This window comes from Strigops habroptila, chromosome 5 (assembly GCF_004027225.2).
Source record: "Strigops habroptila isolate Jane chromosome 5, bStrHab1.2.pri, whole genome shotgun sequence".
NCBI lineage: Eukaryota > Metazoa > Chordata > Aves > Psittaciformes > Psittacidae > Strigops > Strigops habroptila.
The window spans coordinates 43,614,807-43,634,263 of record NC_044281.2 but is presented as its reverse complement, the minus strand read 5'-3'; the positions used below and the strand labels follow the sequence as shown (position 1 = coordinate 43,634,263).

The 19,457-nt window shown below is 36.3% G+C and overlaps 1 protein-coding gene across 1 annotated transcript in view; it reads right to left on the bottom strand.

Moving 5' to 3' along the window:
• Nucleotides 1–19,457, bottom strand: part of NEB (nebulin) — a 128,701-nt gene that overhangs the window by 14,986 nt on the left and 94,258 nt on the right. Inside the window, exons 124-143 of the mRNA XM_030488081.1 lie at nt 18,406–18,510; nt 17,645–17,749; nt 17,426–17,530; nt 16,736–16,840; nt 16,513–16,623; nt 15,907–16,017; nt 15,315–15,416; nt 15,093–15,191; nt 11,542–11,652; nt 11,289–11,393; nt 10,404–10,508; nt 8,792–8,896; nt 7,846–7,956; nt 7,306–7,416; nt 5,572–5,685; nt 5,330–5,434; nt 4,775–4,879; nt 4,076–4,180; nt 3,161–3,253; nt 411–503 (exon numbers count right to left, since the gene is read on the bottom strand). Of these exons, the coding sequence (XP_030343941.1) occupies nt 411–503; nt 3,161–3,253; nt 4,076–4,180; nt 4,775–4,879; nt 5,330–5,434; nt 5,572–5,685; nt 7,306–7,416; nt 7,846–7,956; nt 8,792–8,896; nt 10,404–10,508; nt 11,289–11,393; nt 11,542–11,652; nt 15,093–15,191; nt 15,315–15,416; nt 15,907–16,017; nt 16,513–16,623; nt 16,736–16,840; nt 17,426–17,530; nt 17,645–17,749; nt 18,406–18,510 (2,106 nt within the window). The remainder of the gene's footprint in view (nt 1–410; nt 504–3,160; nt 3,254–4,075; nt 4,181–4,774; nt 4,880–5,329; nt 5,435–5,571; nt 5,686–7,305; nt 7,417–7,845; nt 7,957–8,791; nt 8,897–10,403; nt 10,509–11,288; nt 11,394–11,541; nt 11,653–15,092; nt 15,192–15,314; nt 15,417–15,906; nt 16,018–16,512; nt 16,624–16,735; nt 16,841–17,425; nt 17,531–17,644; nt 17,750–18,405; nt 18,511–19,457) is intronic.

Genomic DNA, 19,457 nt, shown 5'->3' with positions numbered 1-19,457 from the left:
ATCAGGAAAGTATGTTGTGGGTATTAAAATCCACACTCCATTAGGTAAGGGAAGAGCTACATACTGCTTTCACTTATAATGGTCACTAATTTTTGTGACTACAAAAAAGGCTCCCATTATTTTTTCCACAAAGTTCTGTTTAGCTGATCCATTTTTTCAGACTAATTGTAAGACATCTGGGTATTTTTTGTTTCTAGTTCTGTGTTTAGAAAAGGTCAGAAAAGTAATAGGGGAAGTGCCTGATTGTAATGATTACTGCAAAAATTCAGATACTTCAACTTCCTGCTGCTGAATATAGGAGTTTCAGAGATCTGTTCTCTTTCCAACAAAAAATACCCACAAACACTACCAAAGGCTGGAGCTTGAGCTCTGCACGAGCATATAAGTTATTAGAAAATATCAGCTATTACCGAACTGATGTGCTTCTGTGTCTCCTTTACACGCTTCACTTCTGGAAGATCAGGAATTGGAGTTCCTTTCCCAATACTCTCCTTGTATTTAACCTACGAAGGCAAAGACATGAGAAAAAAGTAAAAGGATTTAGATTAAAGGACAGCTGACACGTGTATGTGTAACAAGTTACATGAATAAAGAAACATAAGTCCTTTACACTTTAGGAACTCATTCAAATCTCAGGTACCAAATGTATTCTGATAGAAAGAAATAATCAAGGAACCTTCTATTTCAGTTATCTAATAGGTAACTCTGCCACACCTCTACAAAGCACTTTAACAATCACTACTGTAAAAAAGTAGAATCTTGTTTGAGCCACAATTTTTCAAGCGAAGCTAAAATTTGGGTATCTGATGCCTCCCAGGAGCTTCATTTCAGCAAGAACCACCCGCCTGATCTAAACCAACTGAATCATTTCAAGGTTTCTTACACAGATTTCCAAAAAACTGTGATGTTAAAAATTTAAAATAATTTCTAAAAATTTTAGCATAATGGCATTGAAATGAGCACCTAGATGCATCTGTGGATACATAAAGAGCATTATCCTTGTCTCATAAAGACTGAGAATTTAAAAAATGTCCTTGGCTTCAACACGAGCAGAGTGTGGCTTCCCATCGTCTTTACAAGCCATCTGTCAGAAGGCAATGTTAGCTGTTGATGAAATGTCACCATGAAGAGGTCTTCACTAAAACAGTTCTCTAAAACCAGGTGTAAATAACTTTGCACCTAATACCATTTGGTCTTTCTACCTTCAACAGAGGCAAGAGTCATCATACAAGATTTTAACAGTTACAGTGCTATTTGCATTTCTACTTTAGCATAACAAAAAGAAAAAAACCAATAACATTTCATAAGAACTTATTTAGCGTGAAGCAAATTGGCTGAAATGCTAGTATCTTCTATACTAAAATGATGCCGGCATTCAAAAAAGCATGAATAAGATTTACAAGTTTTAAAAGAAAAGTAATACATACAATTATTCCAATTGTAGTGTGCTACAATTTTTTATAGAGTATGGAAGTTTTCCAAGACATGCTTTAGTAAGGCTCTTGACACTGTTTGCCTGGCATCTTCACAGACAAGCTAACAATGAATGGGTTAGATAAATAAGTGCACAGTGACACAGACCACAAACAGGCTGAACAGCCAGGTTCTGAGCATTTTGACCAGTGGGTCAAGGGCCAGTGGGAGGCAAGTCACCAGTGGTGTACTCCAGGGGACAGTACTGGGGCCAATACAGTTTAACATCCTCACAAGAGACCTGAATGCCCAGAGAGAGTGCACCCTCAGCAAGTTTGCAAATGACACCAAGCTGGGAGGATTGGCTGATGCATCCAAGGGTTGTGGTACCATCCAGAGGGACTTTGACAGGCTGGAGAAATGGGCTGAGAGGCATATTGTGAAGTTCAATGGAGGGGGGAAATGCAAAGTCCCGCAATGGGGGAGGAATAGCCCCAAGCTGGGGTGCATGCTGAGGGCTAACTGCCTGGGAAGCAGCAGAGAACTAGCTGCCCATGAGCCAGCAATGCACCCTCATGGCAAAGGCCAACAGCATCCTTGGCTGCATTAAGACGGGCACTGCCAGCAGGTTAACAAAGGGATTCTTCCCCTTTACTCAGCAATGGTGAGGCCACACCTGGAATTCAGTCTCCAGTTCTGGGCTTGCTGGTACAAGAAAGACTTAATTGAGCAAGTGCAGTGCAGGTCCACAAAGATGAGTAAGAGACAGGAGCATCTTTGATATGGGAAGAGGTTTAGAGAGCTGGGACTCTTCAGCCTGAAGAAGAGTATGTGCAGGGGAACTTCTCAATGTGTATAACATTACACATTACAGGGGCATGTAGGGATAGGATAAGGGGGAATGGCTTTAAACTGAAAAAAGATTTAGATTAGATTTTAGGAGGAAGTTCTTTTCTATGCAGGTGGTGAGGCACTGGAGCAGGTTGCTCAGAGAAGCTGTGGCTGTCCCATCCCTGGCAGTGTTCAAGGCCAGGTTGGACGGGGCTTTGAGCAACTTGGTCTAGTGGAAGGTGTCCCTGCCCATGGCAGGGGGGTTGGAACTGGATGATCTTTAAGATCACTTCCAACACAAACCATTCTGTGATGATTTTATGATTCTATGAAATACCCAGTGAGAAGGAATGAAGGAGAGAGCTACTGTTCTTAGTAGTGTTCAGTGACAGGACAAGAGGTAACAGGCACAAATCAAAAACTGAAAAACTCAACCTGAACACAGGAAAACACTTTTTTACTGTGAGGGTGGTCAGTCACTGGACAGGTTGCCCAGAGAGGTTATGGAGTCTTCATACTTTGAGACAATCAAAACTCAAATGGACGTAGTCCTAGGCAACCCACTGTAGCTGAGTCTGCTTGAGGGATTTGAGTAGATGACCTTAAAAGTCCCTCCCAACCTAAATGATTCTTTGATTCTGAAATAAATAAACTATGTTTGGGATGAGATTAAAACCATGCCAAGAGCTTTCAACTTTTAGAAATGAATTGTAAGTAACAAATTACATGTTAATCACCAGAAGGATTACTGTTTAAGTAACAAGAATAGGGAAAAACTTTTATAAAGTATCCCTTAGCTGGATGGATTATTGCCAAACCACTGTTAGCAACATTTAAAGAAATAAGAGGGGGGAAAATATAGTATTTCAAGTTGAATTAGCACTGGTAGAGTATTAAAAAATGAAATCTTTTGTACCGAGCTGATTGCATCCTGGGTTCGTTTAACTCTCTGCATCTCTGGTGTCTTTTCAATAGTAGTTCCAGTTCCAATATCTTCTTTATATAAAATCTTAATATTTAGAATGAAGACAACAAGGTTAAGCGTACAAAACACAACATTATTTCTCCTAGAGCATGAATACAGGCTCATGACAGTGATTTGAACACAACAGATCAGACTGTTAAAGCCAACTTGGAGCCTCATGTCTAGTCACTGCCTTACTACCTATCTGAAGTCTGTCTTACTATATGACTGCCATTTGTGCAAAAATGATCATTTGTGATCAGTTATATCTGTACTGCATTTTAAGTAGAATATCAAAACATTTGTAGGCTAATTTTAGGATTGAAGATTAGTATTTGTTCTAATTTATTCCTTTTCTAATTTGCTTTAGTATGTTTTACACAAATGTCTTCCATTTAGTTACTCACTATGCTAATGGAGCTAGTGGCAAAACAATACAGCAGACTTTAGGGACTTCATGGTAACACATGAAATGTAAAACAGAACAGGCAGACAGTTCACTTTTCACTGAAAGAAGACAGTTGCCACACAACAATACACTACTTACATGGTAACACGACAAAAGAAAGGTGGATACTAGTAGTATCAATTTAAGTACAGGATTGATTGTTTAACTATATCACGGCTATGAATATGTGAATACGTGCAATCAGGGCACTCCACAAAAAACAGTAGTTAAAAAGGGGTATCAAACCCCAGCTAAGTCTACTTAAAATACAATTAGTTTTGTTTGGAAAAGTTCTTATACACATCTAAGCTGATCAAGAACATAAGGACCTGTAAGATACGACCCAGAAATAGTTTATTTATTAAATATATTAAACTGCGGTTTTTGGAATGAGAACTGAAAACAGAAGATAACTATACCGAGCTGAAATTCTTCTGGTTTTCTTTCACACGCAGCATTTCTGGTGTGTCTTGTACAACTGTAACTTTTCCTTTACTGTTCTGTAGGTCCCACTGATACTGAAGCTGTTGAAAAAGTTAAAATAAAATGTCAAATGTTGAATCCATGCCATAAAAATTTACTCACAGCGTTTTTGAATATGAGAAAAAAAAGGTACACCTTATAAGGTCATTTTAACACCACCATTAGCGGTACTACAGTTATGAGTTTTTTCATTTAAATTAGCAATAGCAGATCCTTAACTGAAAAATCTTGAAAAGTGCAGGATTGTATCTAAAACAATAAAGTGTCAACAATGGAAGTCAAAGATTTCAAGTCAGATTGTGGAGTTCTGTTACTGACCACAGAGTCTTGCAGGTAGCCCCACTGACAACAAAGGACAAGTTCTGTAAGTATAATTCTCTATCACTTGCAAAGGAATTGTCACGGTGCTGCAGCAGAAAGTTTTCTTCAAAAAAGTTACAGAATCATTTGGGTTCCCTGTGTAATGCATATGGGGGGTGCTGCGTACACAACGGACCCTCTAATTGAAGATCCCTGAAAATATGAAGGCAGCCTAGTTGGGATTAGAGTGTGATATTGGGACCTTATTAAATGAAAAAAAAGCAGAATATTTTTCGCTATTTGACAGTAACAGTGTTTTTTATTTATATACATACTGTGCTAAAGTTCTTCTGATTCTCACGGACTCTCTGTATTTCTGGTGTGTCTGCTACAGGCACATAGTATGGCATGCTCTTTTCTGCATCTTCCTTATATTTTTTCTGATGGAAAATACAAAATACATTCCATTCATACAAAACCAGTAATAAACAATCTGGCATTATTTACTGTTGCATAATGTCCATCTTTATGGAAATGTGAGTACTTCTGTGTCTGATACAAATTCAGATTATGCCTCTGTGTAAGATTTATTTTAAACATTAAGTTACTAAGGACTACGAAAATTAAGCTAAATCTACTTAGAACAAAATTAGCTTTGGTATTGCAAAAGCAATAGAAATTATTGTTTCATTTTATACAGTATTAAAATAAATTATTTTCAATATCAAAATGGAATTTTAGAGTAAGAGATGCCACATCACAGCTCTAGAGAAATCTGTTTTCTGTTGCATCTCCTGAACATTGTGACAGGTAGTCATTTAAGTGCTCCAAATTAGCATCCTCTCAAGGTTCCCACATGAACAATGATTAAATTGCTTCATTCAAGATACCTGGCTCGAAAGGTTCTTGACCTGCTGGGCATGAATAATCTCCGGAGTATCAACAACACTGGTGTAGTTGGCTTTCTCCATTTCTGCCAATTGTTTGTATTTGATCTGTTGGGGAAAGCTCACTTTTAGGTGCCTTAATCATATCTTGGCAACAATTTTCATTTGGCTTAATCAGGAAAAAACTGTTAATAAATTTTCCTTTAAAGAAGACATCAGATATGACACAAGGGATTCACACAGACCTGACTGGCAATGTCAGTGGCATTCTTTGCTCTCACAAAATCTGGTGTCTCCAAAGCCAGTTCTGTCAGACCTTTTCCTCTGATTTCTAATTCCAAGGCTTTTTTGTACTCTTTCTGCAGATGAAGACAGTAAATAGATACCTTGTCAATGTGAATGCAACAGCTTTAGCAACCTCAGATAGTTTCATGGCCACACAAAAATAGGAATACTACTAATATAAACTCATAATTAAACACATAAATGATGTCACTAAAGTGTCTACTTTATGACTTAAATCTTGAGAACAAACAGCCCCACTCCAGCAGTAATTGGAGCCTGCAGGCCAGCTGTATTAAGATCACTTTTCCTTCTAACACCAGTAATCTCAAAGTGTGAACTCCTTTAGGTGATCAACGATTCATGCAAAACTATAACTTGAACAGAGGAGAAGCAAAAGAGAATGAGCAGTGTATGAAATGCATGTAGTAGTGAAGAGTGGTCCCAGATATTTCAAACTGAGCATGTCGAAAAAAATGGAAAGTGTCAGGATTCTCTGTGATATTTGGGGCCCTTTGGAATGAATACAGCACTGAGTTTTTAGGGAGGGTAGCAGCCATCCTTCCCAAAGTGATCTTCCAGTAAGGTCTAAAAGATTTATATTGTATAGATTGGTATAATTCACACGGGACAAGGTGATGAGACATCTAGTCTAGGTCAAGCTTGCCTAGAAAGGTTGCACTAGATGATCTTTGAGGTCCTTTCCAACATAGCATTCTATAATTCTATGATTCATACCTCTCTACGCCAACTCTGCTGAACTTAGCTGAATACATCTGTAATATTCTCGTAATAAAATATAGGTTCCTTGCCTAACTCTAAACCTCTGCACTACTAAGTACAAAATGCTGTTGTAAGGATGTTTGTCTTAAAGAGTATTTTGTGAAGAATCAAAATCATAAATAACACTGAAAAAATACTTTCTTTCAGTTTTCAGGCTGATGATGTTAAGGCTCCTAAAATATGAGCTAGTCCTATCCCATGAAGGCAATCACCTTGAAATATTTATTATACCAGTCCACTGTACAAACAAAGCAGCGTTAGGTTTGCATCCTGACTGTCTGTTGGCCACTGTTCTCCATCAAAGTGGGAAAGACTGCCTCGGCCATCAGCCCAGCAGCTGCCAACTGGGAATCAATCCCAGGCAAAGGGAACAGCTCATGAGCACAGCTGGTGTTTCTGACACACCCATCAAGCATAAAGCATTACCAAAAGTAGCTCTTTGCTGCACAGCATACCTCCCAAAGCAGGAGCATACCAGTCTGGTTCCCTCATTGTAGTCCTGTTCTGATCCCTCACTTCACTTCATGTTTCCACAGCCCTGGTCCTTAGTTCCTAATCCTTGGTAACTGCTCCTGACCCAAGATGCTTAGTTTACAAAACTGACACCTTTGATTCTTATGCTTAGCCCTGCTGCATCGCAGTGCTGGTTTTGTCTATCCCTTGACTGACTGGATTATCAATCACAGCACCCATTTCCCACCTATATTCCTGACAGTAACTACAAAGCTAAAAAAGAGCTCACTTAAAAGTTCAGGCTCCCAGTTTTATCCTTAGTCACCCACACACTTTTTTTTTTTTTCTCAAGAGTTTCTAGGGAATTACAAAGTTCATACTGGTGTTATACAACTATAAGCATTTATCAGTTGGAGGTTATTACATCCATTTAGTTATTTTCTAAATAGCTTTTGGCATACCTCATTCAGGATTTGAGTTGCATTCTTTGCTCTTAGCATATCTGGAGTTTCTTCTAAAGAGGTTAGTCCTTTACCTTTGACACCTTCCTCCAGATCCTTCCTGTACTCTTTCTGCAGAAGAAAGAAAATGAAATCTGCAAAACCAGACTAAAGAGAGTTCTACATTCCACAACTTTGTTGTAAAAATAAATTTAAACAAACAAAACAAAACCATCAAAAAATTTCAAATGAAAAAATAATTTTTTGAAACAACAAAGAATGTCATATGGGGTTATATGACAACTACTACAACAGAATAGAGTGTGGTAATTATTGTTCAAGATAAATGCAAAGGTGCACACACATATACACCCCACTGTGGAACAGTTAGAAATGATGCAGTAACTACGAATACAGTTACTGAACAATGACAAATTAGATCACAAAACATACGGAATCCATGCTTAATATGAATGGTTAGGAAAAAGAAAACAGTGAAGAAGAAATGCGTAGTGGAATTATTTAACTTGACAGAGGAAATAAGCACAGAATAACTGCTACCTCGCTTGCTATTTTGGTTGCATATTTGACATGTAATAACGATGGTGTAACCTCCAAGCCAGTAAGGTTTCTGCCCTTAATGTTCTCTTCAAAGTCCTTCTTATATTCTTTCTAATGGGAGTAAGAAGAAAAAAAAAAAAATTGCAAATATTTCTTACGTTATTTTTAATTACACAAAAACTACTGGGAGGATGGAGCAGTGGTTTGGTATTAACATCACAGTCAATGCTGTGGGCACCTAGAGCAATAAATCCTGTTTCTACTAAAGCTAATGAACCAGCTCATGACTTTCAATGGAAATATGACCTGACCCTGTTCTTTTTTTTTTTCTTTTTCTACTTAGTTGTATATGCCAAGAAAACATTCAATGGAACCACTCAAACATAATGACTGTTGGCTGCATACAACTGTTTTTCAGCATGTATAAGCCTTCATCTGTGACAGAACAAGATTACAAACAGAAAAGAACTGCTTGAGGAAATAGAATGACAGGTCACTGAAGAACACTATGACAGCAGTGACAAAGAAGAAATAAATGGGTTTCTCAGAAATAGAGTTCTGAGGTGAAAAGAATAACCAGGGTACTTTCTGTGGTCTACAGTAACTGACACACATCCTATAGTCTTGTTGCAAACTTTAAGCGAAATTAATTTCATATTACATTTCTTCTAAGACTCAAAGACTTGCTTAAGCTACATTTACTGATAGCTTCTTGATGAAAAATTACATATGATACACATTTCAGCATGACATGGGAAAGCTTCATGGATTTTGAATGTAGTATTCCACAACCAATATAAAGAAATGTGATATAGCTATATTTTTTCAGTCTATCAGCATGTACAAGATGCAAGTATAATTGCCTGTCGAAATCACTGTGAAAATTTAAATAGAAAAAAATCAATTTAAAAGTTTTTTAGTCTATTGATATTGATTTTAACCATACCTCACTCTGCATGAGCTGAGATTCCTTTGCAGTAAGGTATGTTGGTGTTTCAAAGTCCAACATAGGTTTTCCTTTTTCTTTCTCATACTTTTCTCTGTATTTCACCTGAGAAGAAAATAAAAATGTTACCCTCAAGCAAAGAACCAATTTGTCAACTAGTATGTTCCTACTATACTCAACAGATCTATGGTAAAAAATGGCTTTAAACTGAAAGAAGGTAAACTTAAACTAGATAGTAGGAAGAAGTTCTCCACTGTGAGGGTGGTGAGGCGCTGGCAGAGGTTGCCCAGAGAAGCTGTGCCATCCCTGGAAGTGTTCAAGGCTAGGTTGGACAGTGCTTTGAGCAACTTGCTCTAGTGGAAGGTTGGAACCTCCCCTGTGGCAGGGTGGTTGAAACTAGATGATATTCAAGGTCCCTTCTAACCCAAATCATTCTGTCATTCTATGAAAAAATTAATGTTTTATACTGAAATCTGTATTATTGGCAATAAAATGTAAAAAGCAAAGGTCAGGCTTGCAGCAACATGTGTATGGCCTAAAATTCTACTGACTTCCGTTGTAGAGAATAAGCAGTATTAGCTCAGATTTCAAGAAGACAGGTAGCTGTAAAAATCTAACTTGCAAGCACTCAGACTGCTTATGGCCCTGGTTGAGTTCAGCCAGTTACATGTTAGGCTTTACACAGATTGCTGTATAAACAACCAGGTATTACACAGATTGCTGGAGTGTTAGCAGCAGGAATGAAAAGATGTTGTTTAGTGACTTGCTAACTAAAATGTTCACAAGAATGAAGATATTCTTGCTTCAATTTATAGTATCGGCCTTTAAGGCATCAATTTTCAGACTGCTGCATGAGCTAATGCTATGTCTTTGGCTGAGACAGACCCTGATCTCAAACTGGAGCAACAAATAGCGACTTAAACTTTAACCGATTCACAACCATTTTCTTATAGTCCTTTGCTATGTAAGGTTTTTGCTCTTCCATGCCATGCAGCAGAACAGTAACTATGGCCCTTTGCATTCTAACAGTAATTTCTCTCTTGCTTTACAGTCAATAAATGCCTGGTGTAGAACCTGGAATAGAGAGGACTAGAGACCAAATCAGAGTATGAATTTCTCTGGAATAATCAACCATTTGCTGTATTCCAGAGGGAAAAAATGTTAGACACTTTTAAGAGCAGCTGTAGCTATTGTTTTGGTTAACGTGATTTTGAATGCAGAATGAGGCTAGAATGGATAAAGCAGTTGAAAATATACTGTCAGCAACAACCCTACTTCTTTCAATTTCCACTTTCTGTGATTACCAAGTCCTTTTTTTACAGACAAAATCACCCAAATTAATACATTTTACTGTGTAAAAAGATGCATATACAACAGCCATAAGTAACTTTGAGGTCTGCTCTTGAATGAAGATATGATTCAGATATTTTATTTTTTCTAAACTTGCAAATGTGCAAATATTTCTCATTGACTTTTTTACTCAGGTGTGCAGTGTTTATAAAGCAGATAGGCATAGAGGTTATTACATTTTAGAGAATTTGCTAGGATGACTTCAGTGATGGAGACTGGTACTCAGTGAGTAGGGTTAATGAGAAACAGATGACCAACTTACGTGGCTCTGTAGTTCTGATGCCTCCCTTAGATGAACCTGTTCAAGATTATCTGGCACCACAAGATAGTGACCCTTACTCTTCTCATATTGCTTCTTGTACTGGTACTGAAGGGAAGGTGTCAAAAATCGTCTCAATAAAAAAAAAAAATATCCCCCAGCAAATTTACTTGTTAGGTCCAATCAAAGCAACACTTCAATGGAACATCAAGAGAAATTAGAAATGCAAAAAGCAAAACAAAAGCAAATATTTTAACTTCTAGTATCAGATAAAACTGCTAAAGATGTGGGTGAACAGTTACCTTTTTTTGACGATTTTGATTACAACAAAGATTTTTTCAAAATCAGAATTAAAAAAAGAAATAGAAAAAGAAAAAAGAAAACACAGTAGATACATGAAAAAGCTGCACTAGGCAATAATGATTTTTTACTTTTCTCAGTAAAATTATTGAGTATTTTGTTAGGCATGATTCTGTACATCTACACCAGGGGGATGTTAAGCATAAACATGAAATGAAAAAAATGGACAAAAATAAAAAATTTAAATATAGCAAGCAATAAATGAGAAAAAAAAAAGGATCAAAAAAGAGAAGATGATGGTATTTGTTAGTGTAATGCAATCAGTTAAAATGTAATAAAGAGGATTTAAAATATTAGCAGTTCTGCAGCTGGTAAAGATTTCACTTCCCAGAGGACAAATGTGGCAAAATTGCTAGATAATAGGAAATAATCATTAGAAAGTAGAGGAAGAGATCACTACCAGGTAATGTCCCATGAACAATAGCAGAGGGAGTAACTGTTACAGAAATTTTTAGCAGAGATCATTTCAGAATGGAATCAATAGTAATGGAAAAAGCAAACTGATCTGGGATTAGATAATGAGCTTACAGCACTGGCGAGCTGGCTTGTACTCAGGACATGGTTCATGATCAGCGATTCAGACATGTCAGTGACAGGCTTGTGAAGTTTCTTTAAATCCGCCTTGTATTTCACCTGAAGGCAAGAAAGGACAAATAACATCAGAAAAGATGACTGCTAATAAAACTTGTGATGTTGCATGTATTAATAACATAAAGGAGGTATTTGTTAAAAAAAATTGACACTTTTGATTTTCCTAAGGGAAAAGCATAAGTAAACATACCTCACTAGCCAAGTTGTGAGCATCTTTCATGGTCTTGTAGATTTTAGCCTCCTTTAAATCATACTTTGGCTTTTTACCCATCTCTTTGGAAAAATTCTCCTTGTATTTCACCTAAATTAAAAACAACCAGGTATTACAACTGTTCTTGAGTGCTCACTTGTTTGGCTGCAGAAGGAAAAGAGTCCCTACTTCAATGCTGATTGTAAGCAGAAGAACAAAACTAGCAACTTGAAGATATCCACTGGAATAAAGGCTATTTTAAACATGACTTGACATGGAAAGAAATCTACATCTCTATTTACAAAATATCACTTGCAATTTTCCATTCAGTGAACAGGTTACATCTCCTCATGGTAAAAATCACGGACGTATGCAAGAGATTTATGTAGACAAAATACAGCTAAATTCTGGAGATGAAGAATTTTTCACTTGATGGGAACTGTGCATAGATAAAAGATAACCTATTTCACAAAGAGACAAGAGCTGACACAAGTATAAAGAGTATTCAAAAGAACTTTTTATGCGCTTCTTGGAGAAATGACAACTTTAAAAACTACCTCAAGACATATAAGCACTGAAAGTGGCAATATATCCAATACTTTAATAAATAATGTTATACGCATAGTGTGTTCTGTATAAATCAGAGATGAAGAAGGATGCTAATTATCACAAACAGAATAGTGATACAATTAATTACTAGGAATTAGGTTATGCAAGAGGTTTAGTAACACTTCCAAACCACATTAACATCACCAAGGGAAAGCATAGCAATGTAAACATAATAATCCAGCTGGAGGCACAGAAATGTTGGTAGGAATGAGAGTTTTGCTAATGACTTAAATGAGGGCAAGTTCTTCCATCATGATTTGTGCCAGCCCACTGCTGCAGGTGCAGCTAAAGGCTAATTCCTCACTATTGCTTGTAAACCTACAAAAGGGACGGTTCCATTAGGAATACTTCAGGTTTATTACTTTTTTTTTTTTTTTTGCTATCAGAGGCGCATATATTTTTTTCAGAAGAGCTACTGAAGAGTGCAAGAGAAACTCCAAGTAAGATAAAGAAAGAAATAAAATACTGAAGAACTGATAACTACGTTGAGGAAGAGCTGACTCATGATATACTGGATTTAATGACTACTACAGAAATGTAAACAGATAATTTTGTATTAGTAAAAAAAGAAAGATGATCGCAGAATTAAATTACATTCCACAATCACACTTTACACTTTGAATTCATTGTCATATTCTTGTTCATACAGCACCATATAGTTCATGCTGGATACCGCTCTTCTGCTTTTGCTTGACAAAAATATGTCACATTCAGATAAAACTCACAGTGAAATAGACAAATCCACAAATTATATAGCTGCTTTAAGAAAACAAATAATATTAATATTCTGACAGGAATTAGTATTGGTTCTGACCTCACAAAAATTAAAACCAACCAGGAGTATACCTGAATCTGTTAGGTTTTGCAAGCTATGCAACATATTATCAAGATCAGACCATCATGCCGAAGAGTTCACTTTCTTTAAACCCAGAAGAAACATTATTCTGCAAAATTAAAAGCAAGCATGCCAGACAGCTCCAACTAAATCCAACTAAAAAATGGCAAACAAGATAAACAAACTGGACATAATGCTTTATATTAAGAGAAGTTTATCAGAAGAAATGCTTCAAAGAAAAAAAAAGATTACTCCGATTTTTCTTTGTCCCCTTACTGCCTCTACAATAGTTAATTTCTCTGAGAACTAAAATGATCTCATCAAAGCATGTTTATAAGACTAAGAGGAGAACTAGCTAGTAGTGGAGCAAAAGCGTGGAAAAGGAAGACCTCATTATCACTTAATGGGAATAAACATACTTTCTTCTTTTTCTTGTAGTTCAATTGTTCAGTTTAAGAATCCTTGATTCTTACTTATCCTGACACACAGAGTGGCTGACATTCAAACATGCGACAGTTACATGCAGCAGTCTTGGCTAGACGTGGAAAAACCATAATCCCCCCTTTTTTTATTTGGAAATACATGTGTAAAACTGAAATGGCACAGACCTATCTGCTGCCACTTCAAAAACTGCTATACAGCGACCGTTTTTTTATTTTCCAAAGGTTTTGAGATGGCAAGAAATATAAGAAACTATGTGCCACAAAATCACTACATGGTACACTTCTCAGAGGACATGGAGCTGATTCATACACTATGCTTCAATTATGCCATTCTGACATAATGTGAACAGAATAGTTTAAAAGATGTTTAAATAGACATTTGAAGTTTGAATAGTTAAAAGTAAGTTCTAGTGTGAATGTTATGCATATGTTATGACTGGTTACTGAAAATTACCAGCACCACTCGTTGGGATTGTCATACACATATATTTCCATTTTTTGCACAGTTTCAGGAAAACCAGCTCAAGCTTATAAGTCTGGTTTTAGGTTTTTTGGGGATGAAAAAGGTGAGTTTTAACATTGCATGAGTGCATCAGAAACTTCCATTAAAATTATTGGAAGTTCCTAAACCATTACAAAGGCCATAATAATGTCTCAAGTTTCATGTGGTGTTTCTGAAACAGGCAAATTCCTCCCCCCCCCCAGAATTCCTATTCACCGTCCATCATTCCAGAGGGAAAACCAAAAGGTTATACCTAACCAAGCAGTCTCACAAGTTTTGCTACATTCAACACCTTTGACACAAAAAGATCCATTCGACTGGTGCATCATAAACCCCTTAACAAGTTGGAATTGTAAGACAATATGCAAGCAAGAGACAGGTGCATAAAAATGGCATTCCCAGATCTGTCATTTAAAATGATCTTACATGACTACTTAGCATATTAGCTTTCTTAAAGGTTCTCATCCATGGGGTATCATAAGATGCAGCTCCATGCCCTCTCATATGTCGTTTGAGGTATTCTGCCTATAATGCATGGCAAGAAAGCAAGATCAGAAACGCAAACAACTACAGGATTAAAACATGAAGTGTTGAGAAAGAATCAAGTTGAACTGAGGTCCTGGCAGAAAAAATTGTCACAAAAAATAGCAAGTGTGTACTTTGGACTGTCTGGAGAACGTGACCATTGTATAGAAGTAAGCAAACTTCTGTTAATATAACATATTAACTTCAGAAGCCAGAAGATTCTTTTAAAGGCACAAAGTAGAAAGAATGAGGGCGAATGTCCATCTCATAAAGGATGGATAATAAGAGTTAGGGAAAAGGCTGCTTCTTCTAAAGTCAATAAACAGAAAAGCTGAAAAACAAAGATAACATGGCTAACACCTCAGCCTTAGTATTTAAAAGATCTTGTCATGGCGTCATTTTAAGGAGATTCTACAACTCTGTTACTGATATTTACTAAGTCAGTAGAAAAGTTTATTTAAAAAAGAAATACTTTGTATTGGTATTTAATTTTTTGTTTAACACATTCCCTTTAAAATATTCCCTTATTCTCTAATTTAGAAATAATTTCAGCTATCACATTAACATTACTCTGTAAGTTAACACCACATTGCATTTCTCTCAGTGCTTCAAAGTTTAACTAACTTTTTATTATTACCTGGCTAGTTAGTTTGGACACCTCCTTTGCCAGTTCAATATCTGGGCGTCCCAGCATGCTTACACCAATGCCGGCTTCTCTACGCTTTTTATATTCAATCTAACAAAGAAAAAAAGTATAGTTTAGTCTTGACAACATTCCCTTTTAATTATTTCATGGACACTGGTTTTAGTAGTAAAATTACTGATAAGAAATTATACAGAAGACTTACAAAACACTTACATCACTAATTAACTTGGCAGCCTGAGTTGCTTTCTTAATATCTGGTCGATCTGCAATAGGTGTATAGTGGAGCTTTGACTTGGCATCTTTCTTGTATTCAATCTAATCCATGATGATAGAACGAGGAAAGAAAATTACTGAGGTTTGTTCATGAAGAATATATCTATTAAGGACACAGCAATGTTGCTGGGAAAATGCATGGGGTTTGTATGTTTGTGGTTTGTTTTTTTAAATAATTTCACAAGCAATGGATTTTGGAAACTTTTTTGCAAGCTGCCTACAAATGAAGAATTAAGCATATGCAATTCTGTCTGTATTTGAAGGAATGAAAAAAATTCTTAGATGTGATTTGCACTAGCTTGCTTTAAATCCTACCATGTGATTAAATAGAAATATGATTTGGGAAGAAATCCTTTATTTCAGTGCAATTTTACATTCGTAAATAGTTGCACCATTATCTTTCAAAATTACACCTGAACGTGGAGGCTGGGAGGAAATCCGAGAGTATGTGAACTTTTGTTTTTGCCAGCTGATATTGATTGAATTTGCTTACACAAGCTACTTAATTTATGAAAAGACAAGACAAACTTACTGTACTCTGTTTTTTAGCAACTTCCATGGCATGTTTCACTTCAGGAGGCTCCAGCATGACAGAATAATTAGATTTGCCTTTCTCCTTGACAAACTTCTTTTTATAGTTTGTCTGTTAAGAACAAAAAGGGTCAGGTGTGATTTTTTTAATTTCACATGGAGGCAAATACTACTAAAACTTGGAAATAAGCACGCTGAAATTGTTAAGACAGACAAAATACAGACTCCTCAAGTCTCAAAACGTGTGGTCTCCAGCTTTTTTTATGTTGGTCATAATTTGCACTTCAGATTACAAAAGCTTGCTATTTGGAAATAATGATTTGTACTTAAATTCTGTTCTATGAAAAATAAAATCTGAATGAAGGGCACCCACTAGTACTCCAACCCACCACTTTTCTCCAGAGTATTTCAACAGAATCCCAATAAAACGTGTTTAGCTCTAAAGTTAAAGTCTCATTCTAGCCAGAATTAATCTTTTCTGACTCCTTGGCATTTTATTATGAGACTCTGAATGTCTTGCATATATACTAAATCATGCAAGTGTCTAATCAATTATAGGCAGCAGGTAATAATCTCACCATAAATTGTTATCAGTGTAGTTACTCACCTCACTGACATTCTTGGTCACCTCTTTCACATGAGCAGTGTCTCGTGTCTCTGGCAGGGTTGTGTAAGACCCATGTGGAAGCTGCTTCTTGCTGTGTTCTTTGTATTTGTTCTGAAAGCACAGAATAAAAATAGGTACAAAAAAGCATTGCAAGTCCCGCTCTCCTGCCCCCCATATTAGCAGGGTATACTTAAAATGAACAAATAACTCCCTGGTATTTTACCTCAGACACAAGAGAGCTGACATTCTTAGCCAGAAGGATCTGAGGTGTATCTGGAACCACAAGGTATGACCCTCGAGCTTTATTGTGCTTCTCTTTGTATTTTATCTAGTGAGAAGAAAAGATATCATTTTAAACAATGTGTATTTTGTCTTGTGGCAATTGAAAAAGAAATTCTGATGTGCCTGCTTCCTAGTGCAAAAATTTGCAGAAAATTCCATATTTTGATATTTTCCAAGATAAATTCATTCCAGTCTATATATTCCTATGGGTTTCACTTGGAATTTTATTAATAGTAGTATATCGAATATTGACTACTAATATATTGTTAGTAATTATTAAAGATACTTTGTGTTATGCACAAGTTACATGTGCAGCTTTTTTTGTTGTTTTCTCCACAGCATTTTCATTTCAATAACAGGAATGCGGAGATATACCAAAGGTCTAGGGTGCTCAGGCAATGCTAACTTTGAGTACTTATTTAATCCATGAACTAGGCCAGTGACATTTACAGGACCAAATTTATTCAGATTTTGCCAATTCGTTAATGAAATAAGTCAAATCAAATAACGAAGTGAGACTGAGAACAACTTTTCAAATCTTCATTCTTAATCCAACCGTATTTCCAATAAAGTAGCTTATATAGTAAGTAAAGTTCTAGTAGAACAAAAAAAGACTGTTTCAAGTACTTACATCACTCGCCAAGATGGCATTATTTAAGGCCAATACAGTGTTTTTATCATCTGTCACAGAGAGTTTACATCCCTTTAGGATTTCCCGGTCCAGTTTGTACTCATACTGCAGGAAGAAAAAATAAAACATAAAAGAGAGTCTCAAATCTTCTACTTTTACTATTATTACAAACATGAGACGTGGTGAAACAAAGTATTCAGTTTGTTCTGATTTTCTTACATCACTCTGTTGCAGAGACGACTTGGCTGCTTGAACAAAGTCAGGCCTATCAGAAATCCAGTGCCAATGAGCCTTGGCTGCTTCATATTGCTTTTTATAATCTAGCTGTTTATAGTGAAACAACAAGAAAAAAGGAAGTTAATTGGAAGTTGTGTACTTTACACATGACACTCATACAGATACAAATTCTCTTTCAGTCTGTACCAATTAAAGAGAGAAGAGGTAAGAAAATGCATCTCCATCCAACCAAGGTTTTCCTGTGAATCATGTACAATCTGGGGGGAGTCCATTTACTCCAGTTTTTCCACTGTGAAGTGGAGCAAGGAATATGAATAACTGAAAAGATGTCAAGACTTTGAAGAAAGTTAGTGTTTTCAATTCCTTGCCTACTGAAGTGGGTGTTGGGCCACCAATAATAGAAAACATTGAAGTGCTTCCCATGAAGCTCTTACTTAGTCTACAAAAAAGATCACAGAGACTTTCTGGGGCAGTTAAGTCTGTCAGGGAAATGGAGGGGGACTAGAAGAACAACAGATGTGTGACATACAAAGACCTCAAGTGACCCCAAGGAGCAACTTGCATGAGTGCACCCTTTAGTATGAAATAAAACAAAATATATTTTATTCAAGCAGCATAAGAATTAGAAGTAATGTCCAAGCTCAAAAAAATTCAATAGAACTAAAACAATTTCTTATGGTCTCCGTTACCAGTCTCAAACACAATCCAAAATAAAATTAAAGTATTAATAAAGCTGAACTCACATTGCTGTTTAGCTTGTAAGCATGCCTGGGAGTCTTAATATGAACTGAATCTGCTACGACATTGCAGTGAGATTTATTCCTCTCATACATTTCTTTGTATTTCAGCTAAAGAAAAACAAACAGAAAATGTTCACAAAGATAATATCATCAACAAGAAAAGTATCAGAATATGAAAAATATAATATTAAAAACCGCTTATGACAAGATAAAATCTTCACAAAAGAAAAAGAAATTATAACAATACAACTTAGTATGAACCATCTGCCTTCAGCTGCAGTTCTCTCTTAATAGAAAATGTAGCAGGTATAACTCACTATGAAGCACAAAGATTTAGCAAAGCCTGCACATGAATTCCGCCTGAACGAATTGGCAAAATCTGAATAAATTTGGTCCTGTAAATGTCACTGGCCTAGTAATTCCGCCCTTTTGTAGTTTTTGGCACCGAACAGAAATGCTTTAAAAAAGAAATTATCTTCTGATAGGCACAATCATTGCTTTTTGAAAATTCTTTTATAGAATACCAAATTCAGCATTCAGTTTGGAACTGAAAAAATGTACTTTAATTCACAGTTCACTTTTGGTCATCTTTGTCTCTTAATGATCCACCTTAGTATCTGGACAATATATTATTTTTTCCTCCTAGATTGGCTCATTATATAGCTCATCCAGGTAGCATAAGTGAATAACTTTCACACTGATTGTAGTACTTATTCTCATGGTAACTATACTGAGTTACAGAAGTGCTAGTATCCTCATTTTATTTACGGATATCCAAGAAACAACACCACAAATGTCAGAGAGAAAGCCTGAGTAGGAGGAGGAATTAGGACCAGGACCCCCAAATCCTATGATATTATTCTCCCCACTTCATCTTCCTTTCTCTCTCTTCTTAGCCTTCCACTGCCCCATAATCAAAACACATATTTATTTTAGAATATTTACCTTACATATTCATAGTATCCATAGAAGAAATGAATAAACACAATAATGTATTAAGAAACTTCTACAAGGCTCCACAAAAGCCACTGGCCAATAGAGGAAGAAAACCCAGA